The sequence below is a fragment of the Oryzias latipes genome, chromosome 6 (assembly GCF_053564925.1).
Source record: "Oryzias latipes strain Hd-rR chromosome 6, Olatipes_Hd-rR_3.1".
In the NCBI taxonomy this organism is placed as follows: Eukaryota; Metazoa; Chordata; class Actinopteri; order Beloniformes; family Adrianichthyidae; genus Oryzias; species Oryzias latipes.
Genome location: NC_136242.1, coordinates 7617817 through 7633616, shown reverse-complemented (window position 1 = coordinate 7633616; position 15800 = coordinate 7617817). Strand labels below are relative to the sequence as shown.

Genomic DNA, 15800 nt, shown 5'->3' with positions numbered 1-15800 from the left:
CAACAATGCTTGAAATCAATCAATCAATTAAAGATAAAAAAAGATAAGAACCTTCTGAAGAGGAACCATAATCAACTGGTCCAAAATATATGCATGACTTTCATGAGGGGGAGCCATGGTGAATGAGTTTGCTGAACGTGTTTGGACTGAGATATGCAGAAGTTTAGACGAGTTCTTTAAATAATCAAACATGGAGCACAATTTTTTAAAGTCCTGACAGAGCACGCGTGAATTTGGCAGATAAGGTAGTTCTTCAATGATTACCTGATGGACATTTGGCGTGTTGGTGGGGTCTTGAGCCCTGCTGGTACATATAATAATGAGGTTTGGTGCTCCTTCCTCCTCCTTTTGAAAAAACCCATCTCTTCTGCTTCCAATAATTACATGAGGAAATGTGTTGCAGCTGCCATCTCTTGAGTGAGGGTTATGCTGCGGAAGTAAATGTGAATGTTTTAAATAAGGCTGAAGCACAAAAAGTGATGGAAATTCATGTGGGCCACACATCATGCATGCATCCAGGATGCACATTGCTGCATTTCCCTCAAGTCCAAGGCTGGGTTTTGTTGCTGGCTGTACATCTTTAAAATTAAAAGTAATTAAAGTCCCATTAGCTGTCACGCAGCTAGGTGTGTGAAATGTTCTCCACATTTGATCCGTCTCCCGGAGGAGCGGTGAGCTGCAGACACAGCCAGCTCAAGAACTATTTGATGGTGTAACCCAAACCTGTAATCCTAAACGTAACCCTTCCTCTGCGTCCGTGCGGCCAAAACAAAAGTTCAGCAATGGCGTACATTGATACAAAAATGACTGTTATGATCAGTGTGGAGTGGAGCAGGGGGGGGCGTGGCTGACCTTTTCCCTGGTGCCTCTCTCCATTGCACACCTGTTCCTCATCTCATCAGTCTTTAAAAGCCTGCACCTTTCTCCATCTCCCTGCTGGATTATTACTATTCAGTAGCTCTTAGCACCTGTCCAGTAGATCAGTCTAGATCAGTCTAGCTCCATGAATTCAGCATCTTGTCTGATTTAGTTTTTGTTCCTGAGGAATAAATTGTCAACTTCCCATCGGCTTCAGTCTCTGCTTTGGGATCCTTCCACTCAACCTAACAATGACCTGCAAAAAGACACTTTCTTTTTAAAAAAAACACCCATGTTTAGAATAAAATCCAGACGAATAATAAGCACATAAATAATAACTGTGCAATCGCTACAGATGTGGAAGATTCAGAAACCATTGACCTGTAAAAAATTCTTTGCGTTAGATTTTACCCTAGAGAACCCAACAATACTTTTTTTCAGGGCTTTGAAAGTTACTCAAACAAACTTGGCAGCAATTAACAGAAGCCAAAAACTTAAAAATAAAAACGTAAAGAAATTACAAATAAAGAATATTAAACAAAAAAAAGAAAGTAACCGAGGTACAAATTTGACCCCATGGGTTCTCCAGGATTATAATATTTCTTTTAAATGGAGTAAATAAAAGAGTCTGAAAAAAGCACCAGTTTCTAGGTTTATTACTTAAAGGATCCACACGTTTTTAAAGTCTATAGCCACATAGGATTCCAACTCCTACCTTGTTTTTGTCAGAGTAGCGTTTCTTCTGAACGTTCTCTGATCCCCTTCAGGGACAGAGATTTTCTCTTTTTATCTTAAAAGAAAAAGCCAGTTAAAATGTTGGGCTAAGCTTTTTTTTTCTAGTAAAAGCGGTAGTTTATATTACTTACACTTCACAACAGGTCTCCTGAAAACCTTTGCAGGAGGTTGAAATTCTGTCTTTGTGAAAAAAAAGCAAAGTTCATATTTTAACTATGCAGTAAATGCTTGTAGTATCCAAATGTACTGACCTTCCTTCTCCCTGTCAATCATTGGGATTCTTTTGACATTAGCCACAACAGTCAGAAGTGTTCCTGATAAATTAAATCTGTTCAAAGAGAAGAAAACCTTTTTGAATAAATGCAGAGCTAACATGCAAATCTGTAAAGAATCTCAACACGAGGAAGAAAGAGTTGCTTACCATTTAGGAAAACCAAGTTCCTCAGAAGTGAAGTCATGTGAGATGTTGGAGCAGAATCAACAGTTGACGTGATTGGAAATTCGCCTTGGGAGCATCTTGACTCATTTAAGAAGAGTGTTTGATTATCTCGTGATAGCCGCGAGAATAATTATTTAGAGGACCCCCCCCCCGGTTATGGTCAAACCTATTGATGTTCCCATCTGATTATGACCCCCCCCCCATGGGTGAAGCTTCTGGGACAGGATAAAGATTTCAAAGGTTACAGACGACATGTTCTATGACACCTCTCTTTCTTGGTGAATTGGTATCAATTGATAGATTGGGTTGTGCTTGATAGCATCTTTTTCTAGCACATCATAATCATGAAATGACACCCCACACATCCTGATTACCCCCCCTCCCGCAAATTCAGGAGGGCTGTAGGGTGAGAGAGACGACTTCTGCTTTGCTAGGCTCCATTTGATGACTGGAACACAGTCTGCCTGCGTGGGGTTGTCTCACACTTATACCATGACCACATGGCATAAGTGCCACCTACTTTCTGACGTGTTTGTGATGACATCAAAGCACCGCCCCCACGCACCTCATACACGCGCGTGGACTTCATATGCATGTGCACGGGCACCCCATATATACTACTCTAAAGTCTTTCTTTTATGATTGATGAATGCCACAATGCAAAATAAAAACAAATAAGATGATACCAAACACAAATAAAAGGGCTTTTGTGCTAAACTTAGTTTAATTTTTGTACCTTCAGGTTGAGCTTTGGATCTTCAATGAGTGCTCGTAGGTCACTGATTTGAGGAATCCGAACAGTCTTGATGGCTGCATGATGCCTTGTTCTGCAGGCACTGGCTGCAAGTGATATATTAAGTGGACTACACTTCTTCACACACTCCCCCTCATCAGCCAGCACAAGTTTTTGCTCCTTAGGGCTGAGGGAAGCCTCGCATACGGGAGCAGAACAAAGAGACTGGCCTGAATGCAGAAACAAGTTGAGAAACGCATCACCAAATTGTAACAAAAACCACATTAGACACAGAAAGGGTGCTGACATGGAACTTACTAGCTCCTCTCCTGAACAGCTTGTCAGTCAGATGTTGAGTGGGACGGGGCTGGATGTAACGTTCAAGGCTGCTGAGATGACACTGGTATAGGGACCTCAGCAAGTCTCTGGCTGGTCCCAGCATCAATCTTCTTTCAGCTGAGTTTCGACTTGTTGCCAGTCGAGGCAACAATGCCGACTGTACATGGTACAAAGGCTCAAACAGATAGAATACCTGAGGTGCATAAAATGGAAAACATAATTCAGGATGGTAGTTATACACAAAGAGCAGCGTGTAGTTGCTAAAGAACCTGCTGGATTTCACAAAGAAGTTTTCAAACCATCAACTGTAAAGCAGATATTGCACAGAGGTAAAGCTGTAGACCTCAGATCTTAGGATCAAAAACCTGCTCTGCGACCCCCTCACCCATGGCCTGGGTAGTGCCTAGTGGTGAATTAATCTGAGTGTCTGGTTGGGGGAGGAGAGTGCCATTTGTGAAGCAATGGTCTTAGAGAGGACTTTGCAAGGGCCGTATTAGTTTCTGTCATTTACCATTAAGTTGTGTTTCAACAAAATAAAGGATTTTTATGCGGTGCTAAACAAAGAATCAAACATATATTAACAGAAACAAATATATCAATAGTTGGTCCCCCATAAATACAGGAAGGTTTTTTAGAGGGTTATGAAACAAAAATAACTTTGAAAACCTTTTATTACATAGTAATGTTAGATATCACTAAATATTATTTCAGATATGTAAACTAAAATGTCTTATACCATGGTCCAGGTGAATACTCGATTCTGATTGGCTGCTGGGTATGCATTAAAAAGTGTTATACCAGATACCATATCCATAAAAAATAAGTTCCAGTCACCTAGCTTAAATGTTTTGTATCACTGCCCCTGCTTCTTTAAAACAAGCTTTTGCTTTATCATCTGGACAAAAACAAGCGGTAAGAGGTGAACTTTCTCTCTGAACTGATGCTTTATTCAACCCATCGGAAAGATCAGCATCATATATATATATATATATATATATATTTCGCTTCATATCGCCGAATCTTTACTCCAGCGGTGTGCGGCGTGACTCGGACTATTTGTTACGTGGTGCAGAATAACAAATAGTACGCTTTTTGTGAGAAAGTGCGATCCAAATTGGAAAAAAACAAGAATTAAGGACTAAAAAACTGGTTACTATTTAATTCTTTTGTAAGTGACCATGGTATAAGCGAGTTAATGGCCGACGAAGTGTGCATTATCACTTTTTAACACACTTCAGGCTTCCACGGCGTGCGTTAAAAAGTGATAATGCTTCGTCGGCCATTAACTCTTACATGTCAGAACTGGTAAGTGAAAGTGTGAATAGCTTTGAGTATTTAACTGATGAAAAGGATCTTGTTCTCTGCTAAGTATGGTTGCTGTTGTCTTTGCAGGCTCATGCTCTAACAGCCTCTGTGGAGCACCACACACCCATCCGCCCTTAGTTTACTTCCTGTCTTGTCTTAGGGAAGCCCTTTTCCTTCCCGTCAGTATTGGTTTGTTGTGCATGATTGATTTGTTGCTTTTTACTAATAAAATTCACCAAACTGTTGGTGATTAAAGATGTATTCAGACTGGAAATGTCCTTCGGTCCGAACTGGGTCAACTTAATTTTGTTGGGATCGAGTCTTGAACCTTGCGTTTGGTCTGTATTAAAACATTTCCTGTTTCAAACCAAAGCTTGTAAACAAAAGCATGTTATTAAAGATCACTGGCCAGGAATTATAATGGAAATTTTGCAATCCTTTTTAGGATAGTTCACTTATTCAAACTTTGTATATTGCTCACCAATTCCTAACATCTGAATCAACGTCAGGTAAAAAACTTTTAACTTGTTACTTTTGTTTCAGGTTTCTACATTGTATCATTTTATCACTCTTTTTATCATGGTTTGTGTGGGTGGGTGGGGGGGGGTCGGCACTGTGCGGGTTTTTCAAGAAAATGTTTGTTTGTCTTGTCCGTTTGTTTTTAAATTTGATTAGGTTTTTATGTAAAGACTTTTGAGTGACCTGCGTTGTAAGAGTGCTCTACAAATAAAGTTTTGATTTGATTTGGTCCGGCTGAGGCGTGCTGCAAGGTGGTTACAGAGGAGACGGCGGCTATGAAGGTACGCTGATAAGTGTTTATGACATAGATTGTTGAGAAAACAGTGAGAAGTAATGTGTGTCACGTTAAAAGTCATTTTGATGAGCCTGTATTTATCCGACCATATTTCAATAAGTTGCTGTGTCACTTCTGTTTACATTGTAATGCCTGGCTACGGTGGCCATTTTGGTCCAGTTGTTCCGCTCCGAAGACGGACTGTATCCAGGCTGAGCGAAATGAAGCTCAGTCCAATTGGATACGAAAAGAGACCACCTCCAAAGATGGTTCAGAGAGTGGTTCCTGTTTCAAGATCAGAGCCTGCTTAGGTGCATTCAGACTGAGAATTTGTTCCAGAAATCCAGACTAAATTTTCAGTCTAAATACACCCAAGCAGACTCTGGACCAGGAAACATAAATAAATAGTGTTTTGGCTTAATTTGACTGACAGACTGACTTTTTCCCTCCTGGGTCTCCACCCGTTTACCCCTGATGACAAAATAGCAAGACAAAAGCTCAACACACTGTTTAGATTTTTGTTTTACCTTTACAAATATAGCTTTGTTTATGAAATATAGCTTTGTGTTTCTGGCCCTTTTCTAAATGTCCATTTTGTCATTCAAACAGCAGATCCATAAATAGTTTTGACTAGTTTAAACTCCGTGTATGAGGAAGCCAGATTTAGTTTCTTTGCTTTTAAATATTTCTTGCTCAGTGACCATGGGTTATTGATTATTTCACTTCTATAAAATACTCCTATAGCTTGTAACATTTTTTGCTTACAGGGAATACGAACAGTTTTGACGGCTGCATGATGCTTGTATAGATCTGGAATCAGTTTGTTGGCTGACTGATAAACAAATCACTGTTTTACCTCTGAGCTTCTGTCTCCTAACGTCATGATTTTGGCCTACCTTTTCATGCTTCTTTTACACAACATTAATCTGTGAGCTTCTCTGATTCCTCACTTCTTGCTTACCTCTGGATTCTGGTTGAACAGTTGGCCAACAAACGAGGAGCCACTCCGTGTGGTGGCTAGAATGAGGATGTTGGTTCTCCTCCTGGCATTATGAATGGCAGGTGGGACAGGAATGGAAGCAATGTGGGGGAGAACATCCCCACAGCTCTGGAATGTCTCCTGACCCTTTTGCATCACATCGTTGATGCTGCAATTGGTTGTGCAGCTTGCTAGAACCAAGCCCACCGAGCACAACAGGCTTGGAGGCCTTGTGGAGAATGTACGAATGGCTGTATACTGAATGGCAATGGAGGCTAAAGCTAGCAGCACCAATGTCTTCCAGGAACACTGCATGCTGATTGGGTGAATGCATTAGGATGTTCCAGCCCTGTGATAAAAGACAAGGCATACATATTAGACCACAGGCAATAAGGATTGGTTTTTAAGCATTTTTTTTCTATGATTGAGTTTATTTCCATTGATTTTCTGACTTTTTAGAATTGTTGAACCCCCCCCCCCCTTTGAGGAGCACAGGGTTGCTGGAACCTGCCAGAAGTGGGGATACACCCTGAACAGTTTCCTAGTCCATTGCAGGGCCAAAACCATCCAAGAATTATCCATGATAATAGTGGATAGCTGCCTCAGTGCTGTGCTCTCTAGTACTTGCCACTGTTTTCCCATTTACTGTTACTCTCCACTCTCCCTCTGGAATCAAATTTGGCAGAGAAGAACTCCTGCATATTACACAATCCAGTACCTGACTCCTTTCTCCACTCTTTCCATTGTTTTTTGGAGATCCTGGTCAAAAGAGCTGTGGTTTAAGACGGAGACGCTGGCGGGGTAAATGTGCAGCAGCGCTCGTCAAACTGCATCAACGGGGATTACGCATTACACTCCCGCCCATACACCTAGATCTGCTCTCTGGCCACTAATGTGGATGAAGTACTGGTACTGCTTCTCGGAATCCAGAACTTTGACTTTTGCTGTTCCTCCACCGTGTGCTTTACTGAAACCTGGCTCAGTGAACACCACTCAGACAGCTCAGTACAACTTCTGGGCTTCCAGCTGCACAGTAATGCCAGGAAAATTAAAGGGAGAAGGAACGTCCCCCCCTCTGAAACAGACTAGGGATGGGCGTATCAATCTGAGTATCGATGGTATCGATAACGAGGTAAAGTACTGATCCTAGCGTGATGAGATATATACTTTTGATACTTTCGTTGCAGTTTTTCTTCAACACATACAGTATGTACAGTTAAAAGCATGAATTTACTCACTGAGTTCATGCAAGTGTTGCATCTATCTGTCTCCAGTTTTGCCAGATTGGACGAAAAAACAGCCAAATTTCAGTAAATACCTCCCCAATTGGTGTGGAAAACTGTCCCAAAGGGCAGCTTTGTCTGTCTGTGTAAACAGTGCACATCCTCCTCTCTTGCTTGCTGCCAAGTGAACAAAAACCAAAGTGTAAAGGAAGGGAATCTACCATCCGCGAAGAAGGTATGGAGTTTGGAGTTCCTCTAGACCAGTGGTTCTCAAACTGTGGGGCCCGCCTCCCTGGTTTTGGAAAAAAAAGGTTTTGGATCATATTTGGATCATTTGAGACTCATTCTGGCTTCATGCAAAATAGGCACATCTCAAATAATATCAGATTAGTACTTGATTTAACTGATTATTCAGATTATTGCCCCGACCAAAGTTTCATACCTTTTCTCGACTTTTACAAAGCCTTTGACACAACTGAACACAACTTCATACTCCACGAAGTAGCAAAATTTGGTTTTGGCCCAAACTTTAGAGGAGCTGTTAAAACAATGTATGCATGGGGAAACTCATTAATTCATTTTCTAATCTGTTTTATCCCTTACAGGGTCACGGGGCTGCCAGAGGCCTGGACATGCACGGGGATAACTTGCAAACTCCACACACTGATGTTCTGGTCCAGGTCCCCCAGCTGGGACTTGAACCAGGGGCCTCCTTGTTGTGAGGCAAGAGCGCTAACCACTGCGCCACCATGCAGCATGCAGGGGGAAACTGTTCTATCAAACTTCATCCTGGGTCCTCTCCTAATTTTAGGTAGAAAAAAACTCCTAAAAGAGGAGTAAGGATGCCCCGCATTACTCCTAATTTATTCCTCCTCTGTAACCAGCTCCTTACTGACTCAATATTAACACATAAATCAGCAAACCACACAGTCATTATCAGCCAACTGGCTGATGACACCACCCTGTTTCTAAAAGATGATGCTCAGGTACCGTTAGCTATTGATCTGATCAATAGTTTCTCTGCTGCATCTGGACTCTGCTTGGACATAAAAAAATGTGAATTACTTGCTCTCAAATACTGTGACATCCCCTCTATTTGCAATATCATTTAAGCTAGGTGACCGGAACTTCTTTTTTCACCTGCGGTTATCCTGTGGTATCTCACTTTTTAACGAACACCCGGACCATGGTATAACAAAAAATGATTCTATAATCAGACATTTCAAGAAAAAAGGATCAGTATCGATATCGGCTATACTGACCCTGTAATTACATCGGATTGATACCCAAATTCCCAGTATCGCCCACCCCATCACCAGCTACAGGTGATCATCGTCCTGCCTGCTGAGAGGCTGCGGTCTAGTCCAAGTTTGAACGGACTATAACACCTTTCTCTTCCCCCACTATCTCCATTACAAAGAACCTACCTGCACCCTAAACCACCCCCATCCCGGCCCCCCCTTCCTGCAGCAAGGATCTGTGAACACAACGTGCATCCGCACTCTCAGAGACAGAAGATCAGGAAGACCCCAAGACCTGATGGAGTGTTTCAATCCTGCCTGAGATTCTGTGCTGACCAGCTGGCTCCCACCTTCACCCAGATCTTCAACAGCTCCCTGGAGATGCGCGTGGTCCCCTCTTGCTTTAAATGCTTCCCCATCATCCAAGCTCATGAGAAAAGCCATGTTATAAGATTAAATACACCAATAACCCTGACGTATGTGACACTAGCCGCGGTTCCATGTGCAAAATGTTTTGATCCGATCAAAGATCGGATTAGAATTCAACCGTGTACATGGGCCCAGAAAAACTTTTTCCGATTATAACAAACCGTCTACATGCGCCACACTTTCAGTGGGAATACATCATTTGGACATGCGCAGGACTCTCTAAAATACTGGAAGAGGAAATGAGTCCAACCGTAAACAAGCCGAGCTGCCACATACATGCTGTAGATGCGTGACAGTTCGGTAATATACGAAATGAACTTCTAAATGTGCTTTTATTATGGTATGAATATTATGAAGTGCCTGTTCACTCATCATTATATTTTCAATCTGTGTGGTCAGTGCTTTTTTTGTGGTGGAAAGCAGCTAGAAGAAGGGTTAGGAGAAGGCTAACACGCGCTAACAACATTTAGCCTGGATGAACATAAAATCCATGCAGGAAATGCCGCAATCTTTTACTTGGCTGAACGTAAATATGTGGAAACAACATCAGCCTTTATTTTGAAAGGACACGACTGGAAACACAAATCCACGTAGATTGTTTGGTGTTTGTAAGGGCTGGGCGGCATTTCTGCATTGAAAAGCTCACACACACCCCCAAAGCCGCTGTGTGAGCTGGAGGTCCCAGCTCTGCTCGGACACACGGTTCTCCTGAGATCGGCAGCTCGTTCACCTAAAGCAGCGGGGCGGATCGCAGTCCGAAGCCTCCCACATGTAACACAGCATCCTCCACTCCCCTCAAGCACAAAGCTACAAGTCCGGGTGCTCTGCTCAGAGAAATGGCTCGCTGGGTCCACCAGCAGCCACGACTTGATCGCGCAGGGTCCGGACGTCGTCGAGGGGCACGAAACCCTCCTCCCCAGCGCCCTCTCCCTTGGGAGAGGAGAGGAACCCGCGGGGCGAGGGTGGAGCGCAGAGGCATCCGTGCCTAGCACCAGGCTTCCGTGCAGCAGCAGGTCGGTCCTGTTTGTGCTCCAAAGTCTCCTCTGGAGCGCCATATCGTTTATGCATGACGTAAAACCAGAGCAGTAGAGACCCACGATCAGAATAAACCGTTTACATGCACCACGATCGGATCAGCAATCGGCATAACCCACCTAACTCCATCAGAAAGAAATTTTGATCCGAACGAGTCTGATTGGGGCAGATTATTCTGAACGGCGTGTTTACACGATGCATTTTCCGCCTGGTCAGGCATTCATTCCGATTACTTTTGTCCATATAAACGCAGCTAGTGAAATCTTTTCAGCAATTGGTGCTGGCCTGCCTGAAGGACATCAGCGACCCGCAGCAGTCTGCCTGCAGAGCAAACAGCTAGCTCAGTGGATAATACAGTCAACACGACTCTCACTGCTCTACTTTTACACCATTGAGCGTAACTCAGCATAGCCTAGCAAAAATTGTAGCTGAAGCTAGCCTGAATGTTTCCTAGCCTGCTTTTAACACGGCTATAACGTAGCTGCTGTCTCTCAACCAATAGGAGAAACTTTTCTTCATTCCATCTACATCCTTGTCCTTCTCCCTCTAGCGTTTTCTGTTTTGAGCCCCCGATGTGTTTTCTTTTGCCTTTCCACCTTTGCCACGCTGTCATCAGATGACTACACGATTCAAACAAAAACAATCAACGATGTCAACGCGTCTCCGCGGAGCGCGCTCTCTGTGCAACAAGACTCGAGTGAAGTAGGAGCGTCAGGGGCGCCCAATCAGTTATTATGAGCTTCTTCTGATCATATTATTCATATGTGAACAAACAGCTGTGAAATTTAAAAATACAGACTGTAAATAATTTGCCCAACTTTGTTTTGGCGCCCCCTGTAGGCCCGGCGTCCCTATGCGACGCATACACTGCAGACCCACTTTTTGCGCCCCTCTGTGGAGGAAGGTTTCAGAAGTGATCTGTGGCCAAAGAGTGTCATAAAGCATGAAAGGAAAGGTGTTCACCAAAAATGAGATCTGCATTGTAATCATCAAGTGTAGTTTAGCTTTGAAAAAATGTTCTTTCTCATGTCAAAATGAAGGCTACATGGTGTGGTAGTGGTTAGCTCTCTCCTCTCACAGTGAGACAGTCCTGGTTGGAAACTCAGCTAAAACCTTTCTGCGTGGAGTTTGCGTGTTCTTGTGCTTGTGTGGGTTTTCTCCAAGCACTCCAGCTTCCTCCCAGAGTCCAAAGGCATGCTTCACAGGTTAACTGGCGGCTCTAAAACTGCCTCTTTGGTCCTGCAACAGTCTGTTTAGGGTGTACCCCGCCTTCACCCAATAGTAGCTTCAGTGGGTTCCATAAAAAGATGGATGGATGCTCATGTTCTGCAGTGTGCCAACTTTAAGCAGTAAAGAAACATTTGAAGCTCCCATCTTATCAAATGACGCTCATTGAAAATTGTCAGCAGTTATCAATCAGCAGAGATGTGGTGTTAGTGGGGAAGAGAGGACAATGCTTGCATTTGGAGGTAATCTGTGCCATAGAGTGAAGCTAAAGATGATCATGATTATGATTAGGCCTTGAGTGGCCCCTTGGGCTTAAATATGGTTCCCCAACGTGTAAAAGGAATGATGACCCACTTAGTGGCCGACTGCCTTTAGGTTGTGTTTGCATGACAGTCAGGTGTTGACTGTCCGTTTTACACAAAGAGGATGAGGAACCAGCGTCAGCCCTGCAGTGGCCTGGAAGACATGCTCATGTGGCTGTCACCACCGAACCGGGACCCTTAGTTTCAGGTTCGGTCTCGGCCCAGATGCTCCCTCACTGCAGAAGTGACTGAGTGAGTACACAGGGTTTCTGGCGTGCTGGACAATGACTGCCACATGCCCGGCCTCTTACAATTACATCCACATCAGCAGTGCGCGTTCACCGCGTGAGGCTGCAGAGCCGCTCACGAACCCCTGCTGGCTCTCCGCAGAGATATACCCCCCCCCCCCCCCCCCGCCTCGGTTACCTCCTTTCTGTGCGCTCGCCGTGGCAGAAGAAGGGTCGAAGCCCGACGATGCTGGACGCGTCGTGAGTGGGTCTGATGAGAGCTGGACGGGCCTTCATCTGATGTGCGGGGACGGGGTCTGGTCCACCTCACCAGCTGCAGCATCACAATGACAGTCGTGACGTTTCTCAGCTTCCCCCGCCCTCTCGCCCCGCCCTCATGTCCGTCTCCACTGAAGTGAATGAGAATTTAAAATGTTATCACCAACGGAGAGGGGCCACTGAGAGCTGCACACACTAAAACGGGGTTTCTTCCACCTGAACCCCCCCCCCCCACCCCCCCCCCCCCCCCATGTTGATCCTGGGCTGAGGGAGACAGGGGGCGTTTAAGGACTCCCAGTAAACTTCAGCACTCACATCCAGTCCTGTATGGAAGCATTTATGTATCATAATTAAACATAGAAGTCAAGACCGGAAATGCTTTTTTTTCATTTTCACAATAAAGCTGCAGCTGTTGAATCAAAAATAAAATGATGGAGGAGGCTTCGGACCGCAGTCCATCCGTACTCAGGAGAACCGTGTCTCGGAGAACTGCTATAAAGACGGTGTGTGAGCTGGTGGAGGCGGCTTTTGAATGCAGAAATACCGCACCGTCCTGAGAAACCGTGTAAACAAGTATGAGAATTTGTGTTTCCAGTCGTGTCCAGACAAAATTAAAGCTGATGTTATTCCCACATATTTACGTGCAGCAAAGATGCAGATTGCCCTCACGGACTTTAAGTTCATCCACATCTAAATGTTGTTAGCACGTATTCATCGTCCTCATATTCATCATCCTCATCGTAACGCTTCTTCCGGGTCCTGGCAGCCAAGAATAAAGCACTGGCTGCACATAATTAGAAAGTTATGAGCAAACTGGAATTTAATAATAATCATAAAAATAATGAAAGCACATTTAAAAGATCGTCTCCTGCTGTTTCCAGATGGTTTCGATGTTCGAGGATAGCTGCAGGCTCCATTAACAGCTCTAGCAACGATTTCGCCATGCCGAACTTTTGCCGTTTTTCCGTAGGTACGGTGGCCGACAGGGCTCACACTACATACAAAAGAAAAAACCAACGGCATTACCCGAAGCACAACGAAATTACCCGCAACACAACAACATAACTATGGAAGCGATTCTGTAGCATAATTAAAAATAAAAAAACAGAGATAGTTTTTCATTTTCAAAATGAAGCTGCATTTTTTGACTCAAAATTTAAATGAAAAAGCAATCCTTCAAAATGCTTTTTTCATTTTCTTCCTCAACACTGCTTATTCTGTAACTTAATTAAAATGAAAATGGTATTTGACATTTCAATTTCAAAAAGTTCTCTGGCAAATGTGTAGTAAAATTAATTTAGAAATGTCTAATTTGACAATTAAAATGGATTAACAGAAATTCTTTTCATTTTCAAAATGTAACTGCATCAAATGACTCAAAATTAAAATGAAAAATCAATACTTCAAAATGCTTTTTCATTTCTACTGTGTCATAATTAAAACGAAAACGCAAAGAGGGGATTGGATTTTCATTTTAACATCCAGCCTGTGAACATTGTCGCATTATTCAATTCGAAAAAGCATTTCCAGAGGGGAGGCGGGGCGATGACGTCAGTGCTATCTAGCAGCTTTTTTCCAGGCTCCCCGCTGTAAATGCTTATTCGAATTGAATAATGTGACAATGTTCGCATTTCTCTTTTGTCTAAATCAGAAATGTAACTTTCACAAAAAATGCTTTATGTTTTTATGGGTGTATACATTGTTTCATTTTAGTTTAGACAGACAGAGATAATTCAATTTAACTGAAGCGTGCACTTGGAACCTCATTTATTGAACTTACACAGAATTCAACTTTTTAGAATGTTATTGATCCCCTGGCTCTCACAATAACACGCAGACGGCTTGTTCCAAATGCAGCAGGTTTATTAGCTTAGCTAAAAGTCCACAAAGCTAAATCAGGGTCAGGCAATATGAGTCGCTAACAGGCATGAGATTATAAGAGGAGAGACAGGGTGGTCAGAATCCAGGCAAGGGTCAGGGCAGGCGGCAGGCAACCAGAGTCAGACAGAATGTCAGGTCCAGATATAACACTCGGTGAAGAAGGTACTCCACACGAAGGGGCTCCGTGCAGAGCTTGAGTGTGCTGTGGTTGATGAATAGGGATGGGTATTGTTAAGGTTTTAACGGTACTACTACTCTTATTGATACTGCTTATCGATCCGGTTTTTTAACTATACTCTTATTGATACTTTTTGAGGACGAAAAATAGCTAAATAAATAACAAATTAAGAACATAAAGTGTTTTGTTTCCTCATTGTGCAAAAACATTGTTTTTTCAGCAAAACATTTTACTTTATACATTTTTCCTACTTGAAAAAGTAAAATACATGAAAAAAGAAGTTATTTAAAGAAAAAAACAGCAATGTTTTTGACATATTTCTATCATGGTGTAATGTTAAACAAATTAAATAAACTGTTCTCTCTAAAATAAAATACAGTTGCATAGGGCAACATGGTGGAGTGTGCAGGTAGATTGCAGAAAACCGCAAGCTCCTCTTTTTTCTTTTTTTTTTGAAATTCTGCATATGGTGCGTGATTTGAACTATAATAAACACATTCATCTTTGCTAATAATTTACTTTTTCTGCAAGTCCTGTGTTCAGACTTCAAGGACTTCTGAGGGAATTTCCATTATATTCATTTCCATTACAAGTTGCGTGCGTTCTTGAGTGCGCGACGGAGGATTTTGTGTTGGGGGGGGGGGGGTCGCAAGAGTCCTGACACCGCGACTCTTGCTGCTTCATCACCGTGGAGATCAAAATCCCACACCGTCACAGCTCTACTCCTGAGCGGTTTCATAAAGAATCGTTCACTGTTGTTCTGGGGGAAACCTTCTATTACTGTTCTCCTTCACTCCGTAACAACAAACATTGTGCGGGGTGCGGTTAACCGCAACACCGCGACCCCTGCTGCTTCATCACCGGGGTGATCAAAAATCCCTCACCGTCACAGCTCTAGTTTATACACTGACCAAATATATAAACGCAACACTTTTGTTCTTGCTCCCATTTTTTATGGTATGAACTCAAAGATGTGAAACATTTTCCACATACACAAAATAACCAGTTCTCTGAAATATTGTTCACAAATCTGTCTAAATCTGTGATAGTGAGCACTTCTCCTTTGCCAAGAAATCCATCCCACCTCGCAGGTGTGCCATATCAAGATGCTGATTAGACAGCATGATTATTGCACAGGTGTGCCTTAGACTGGCCACAAGAAAAGGCCACTCTGAAATCTTCAGTTGTATCACACAGCACAATGCCACAGATGTTGCAAGATTTGAGGGAGCGTGCAATTAGCATGCTGATAGCAGGAATGTCAACCAGAGCTGTTGCTAGGGAATTGAATGTCCATTTCTCCACCATAAGCCGAAGATTTCAGAGTGGCCTTTTCTTGTGGCCAGTCTAAGGCACACCTGTGCAATAATCATGCTACGAGATCGCCACTGACTGTCTTTTTAGAAAAACTTTCCATGAAACTTTCCATCCGATCCCTTTGCAGTATTAACCTGTTACAATGTGAGAGCAGCAACAGATGAAGTGATTTTAAGAAATGGTGGTTGGTCATTTTACAGAGGAGCATGGCACGCTCAACTTTTGATGAGTTGTGTGATTCCGGGGGACCCACTGTGGCGCTCGTCGCGCAGTGCCCATG

At 43.1% G+C, this 15800-nt stretch overlaps 1 protein-coding gene across 14 annotated transcripts in view; it reads right to left on the bottom strand.

Annotated features, from left to right (window-relative positions):
* The window catches only part of LOC105354170 (carbohydrate sulfotransferase 1), a 48784-nt gene that overhangs the window by 27143 nt on the left and 5841 nt on the right, over window positions 1-15800 (bottom strand). For 4 of the 14 annotated variants that reach the window (XR_013656325.1, XR_002873380.2, XR_013656322.1 and 1 more), the window contains exons 2-6: window positions 12065-12199; window positions 7626-7696; window positions 6164-6530; window positions 3084-3297; window positions 2769-2995 (exon numbers count right to left, since the gene is read on the bottom strand). Coding sequence is in view for 4 of the 14 variants with exons in the window: in XM_078948345.1 (XP_078804471.1) it covers window positions 2769-2995; window positions 3084-3297; window positions 6164-6496 (774 nt within the window). In the remaining 10 variants the exon portion in view is untranslated. Of the gene's footprint in view, window positions 1-2768; window positions 2996-3083; window positions 3298-6163; window positions 6531-7625; window positions 7697-12064; window positions 12276-15800 lie in introns of all 14 variants that reach the window. The other 10 variants (XR_013656324.1, XR_013656323.1, XM_023955548.2 and 7 more) reach the window with 5 other exon arrangements.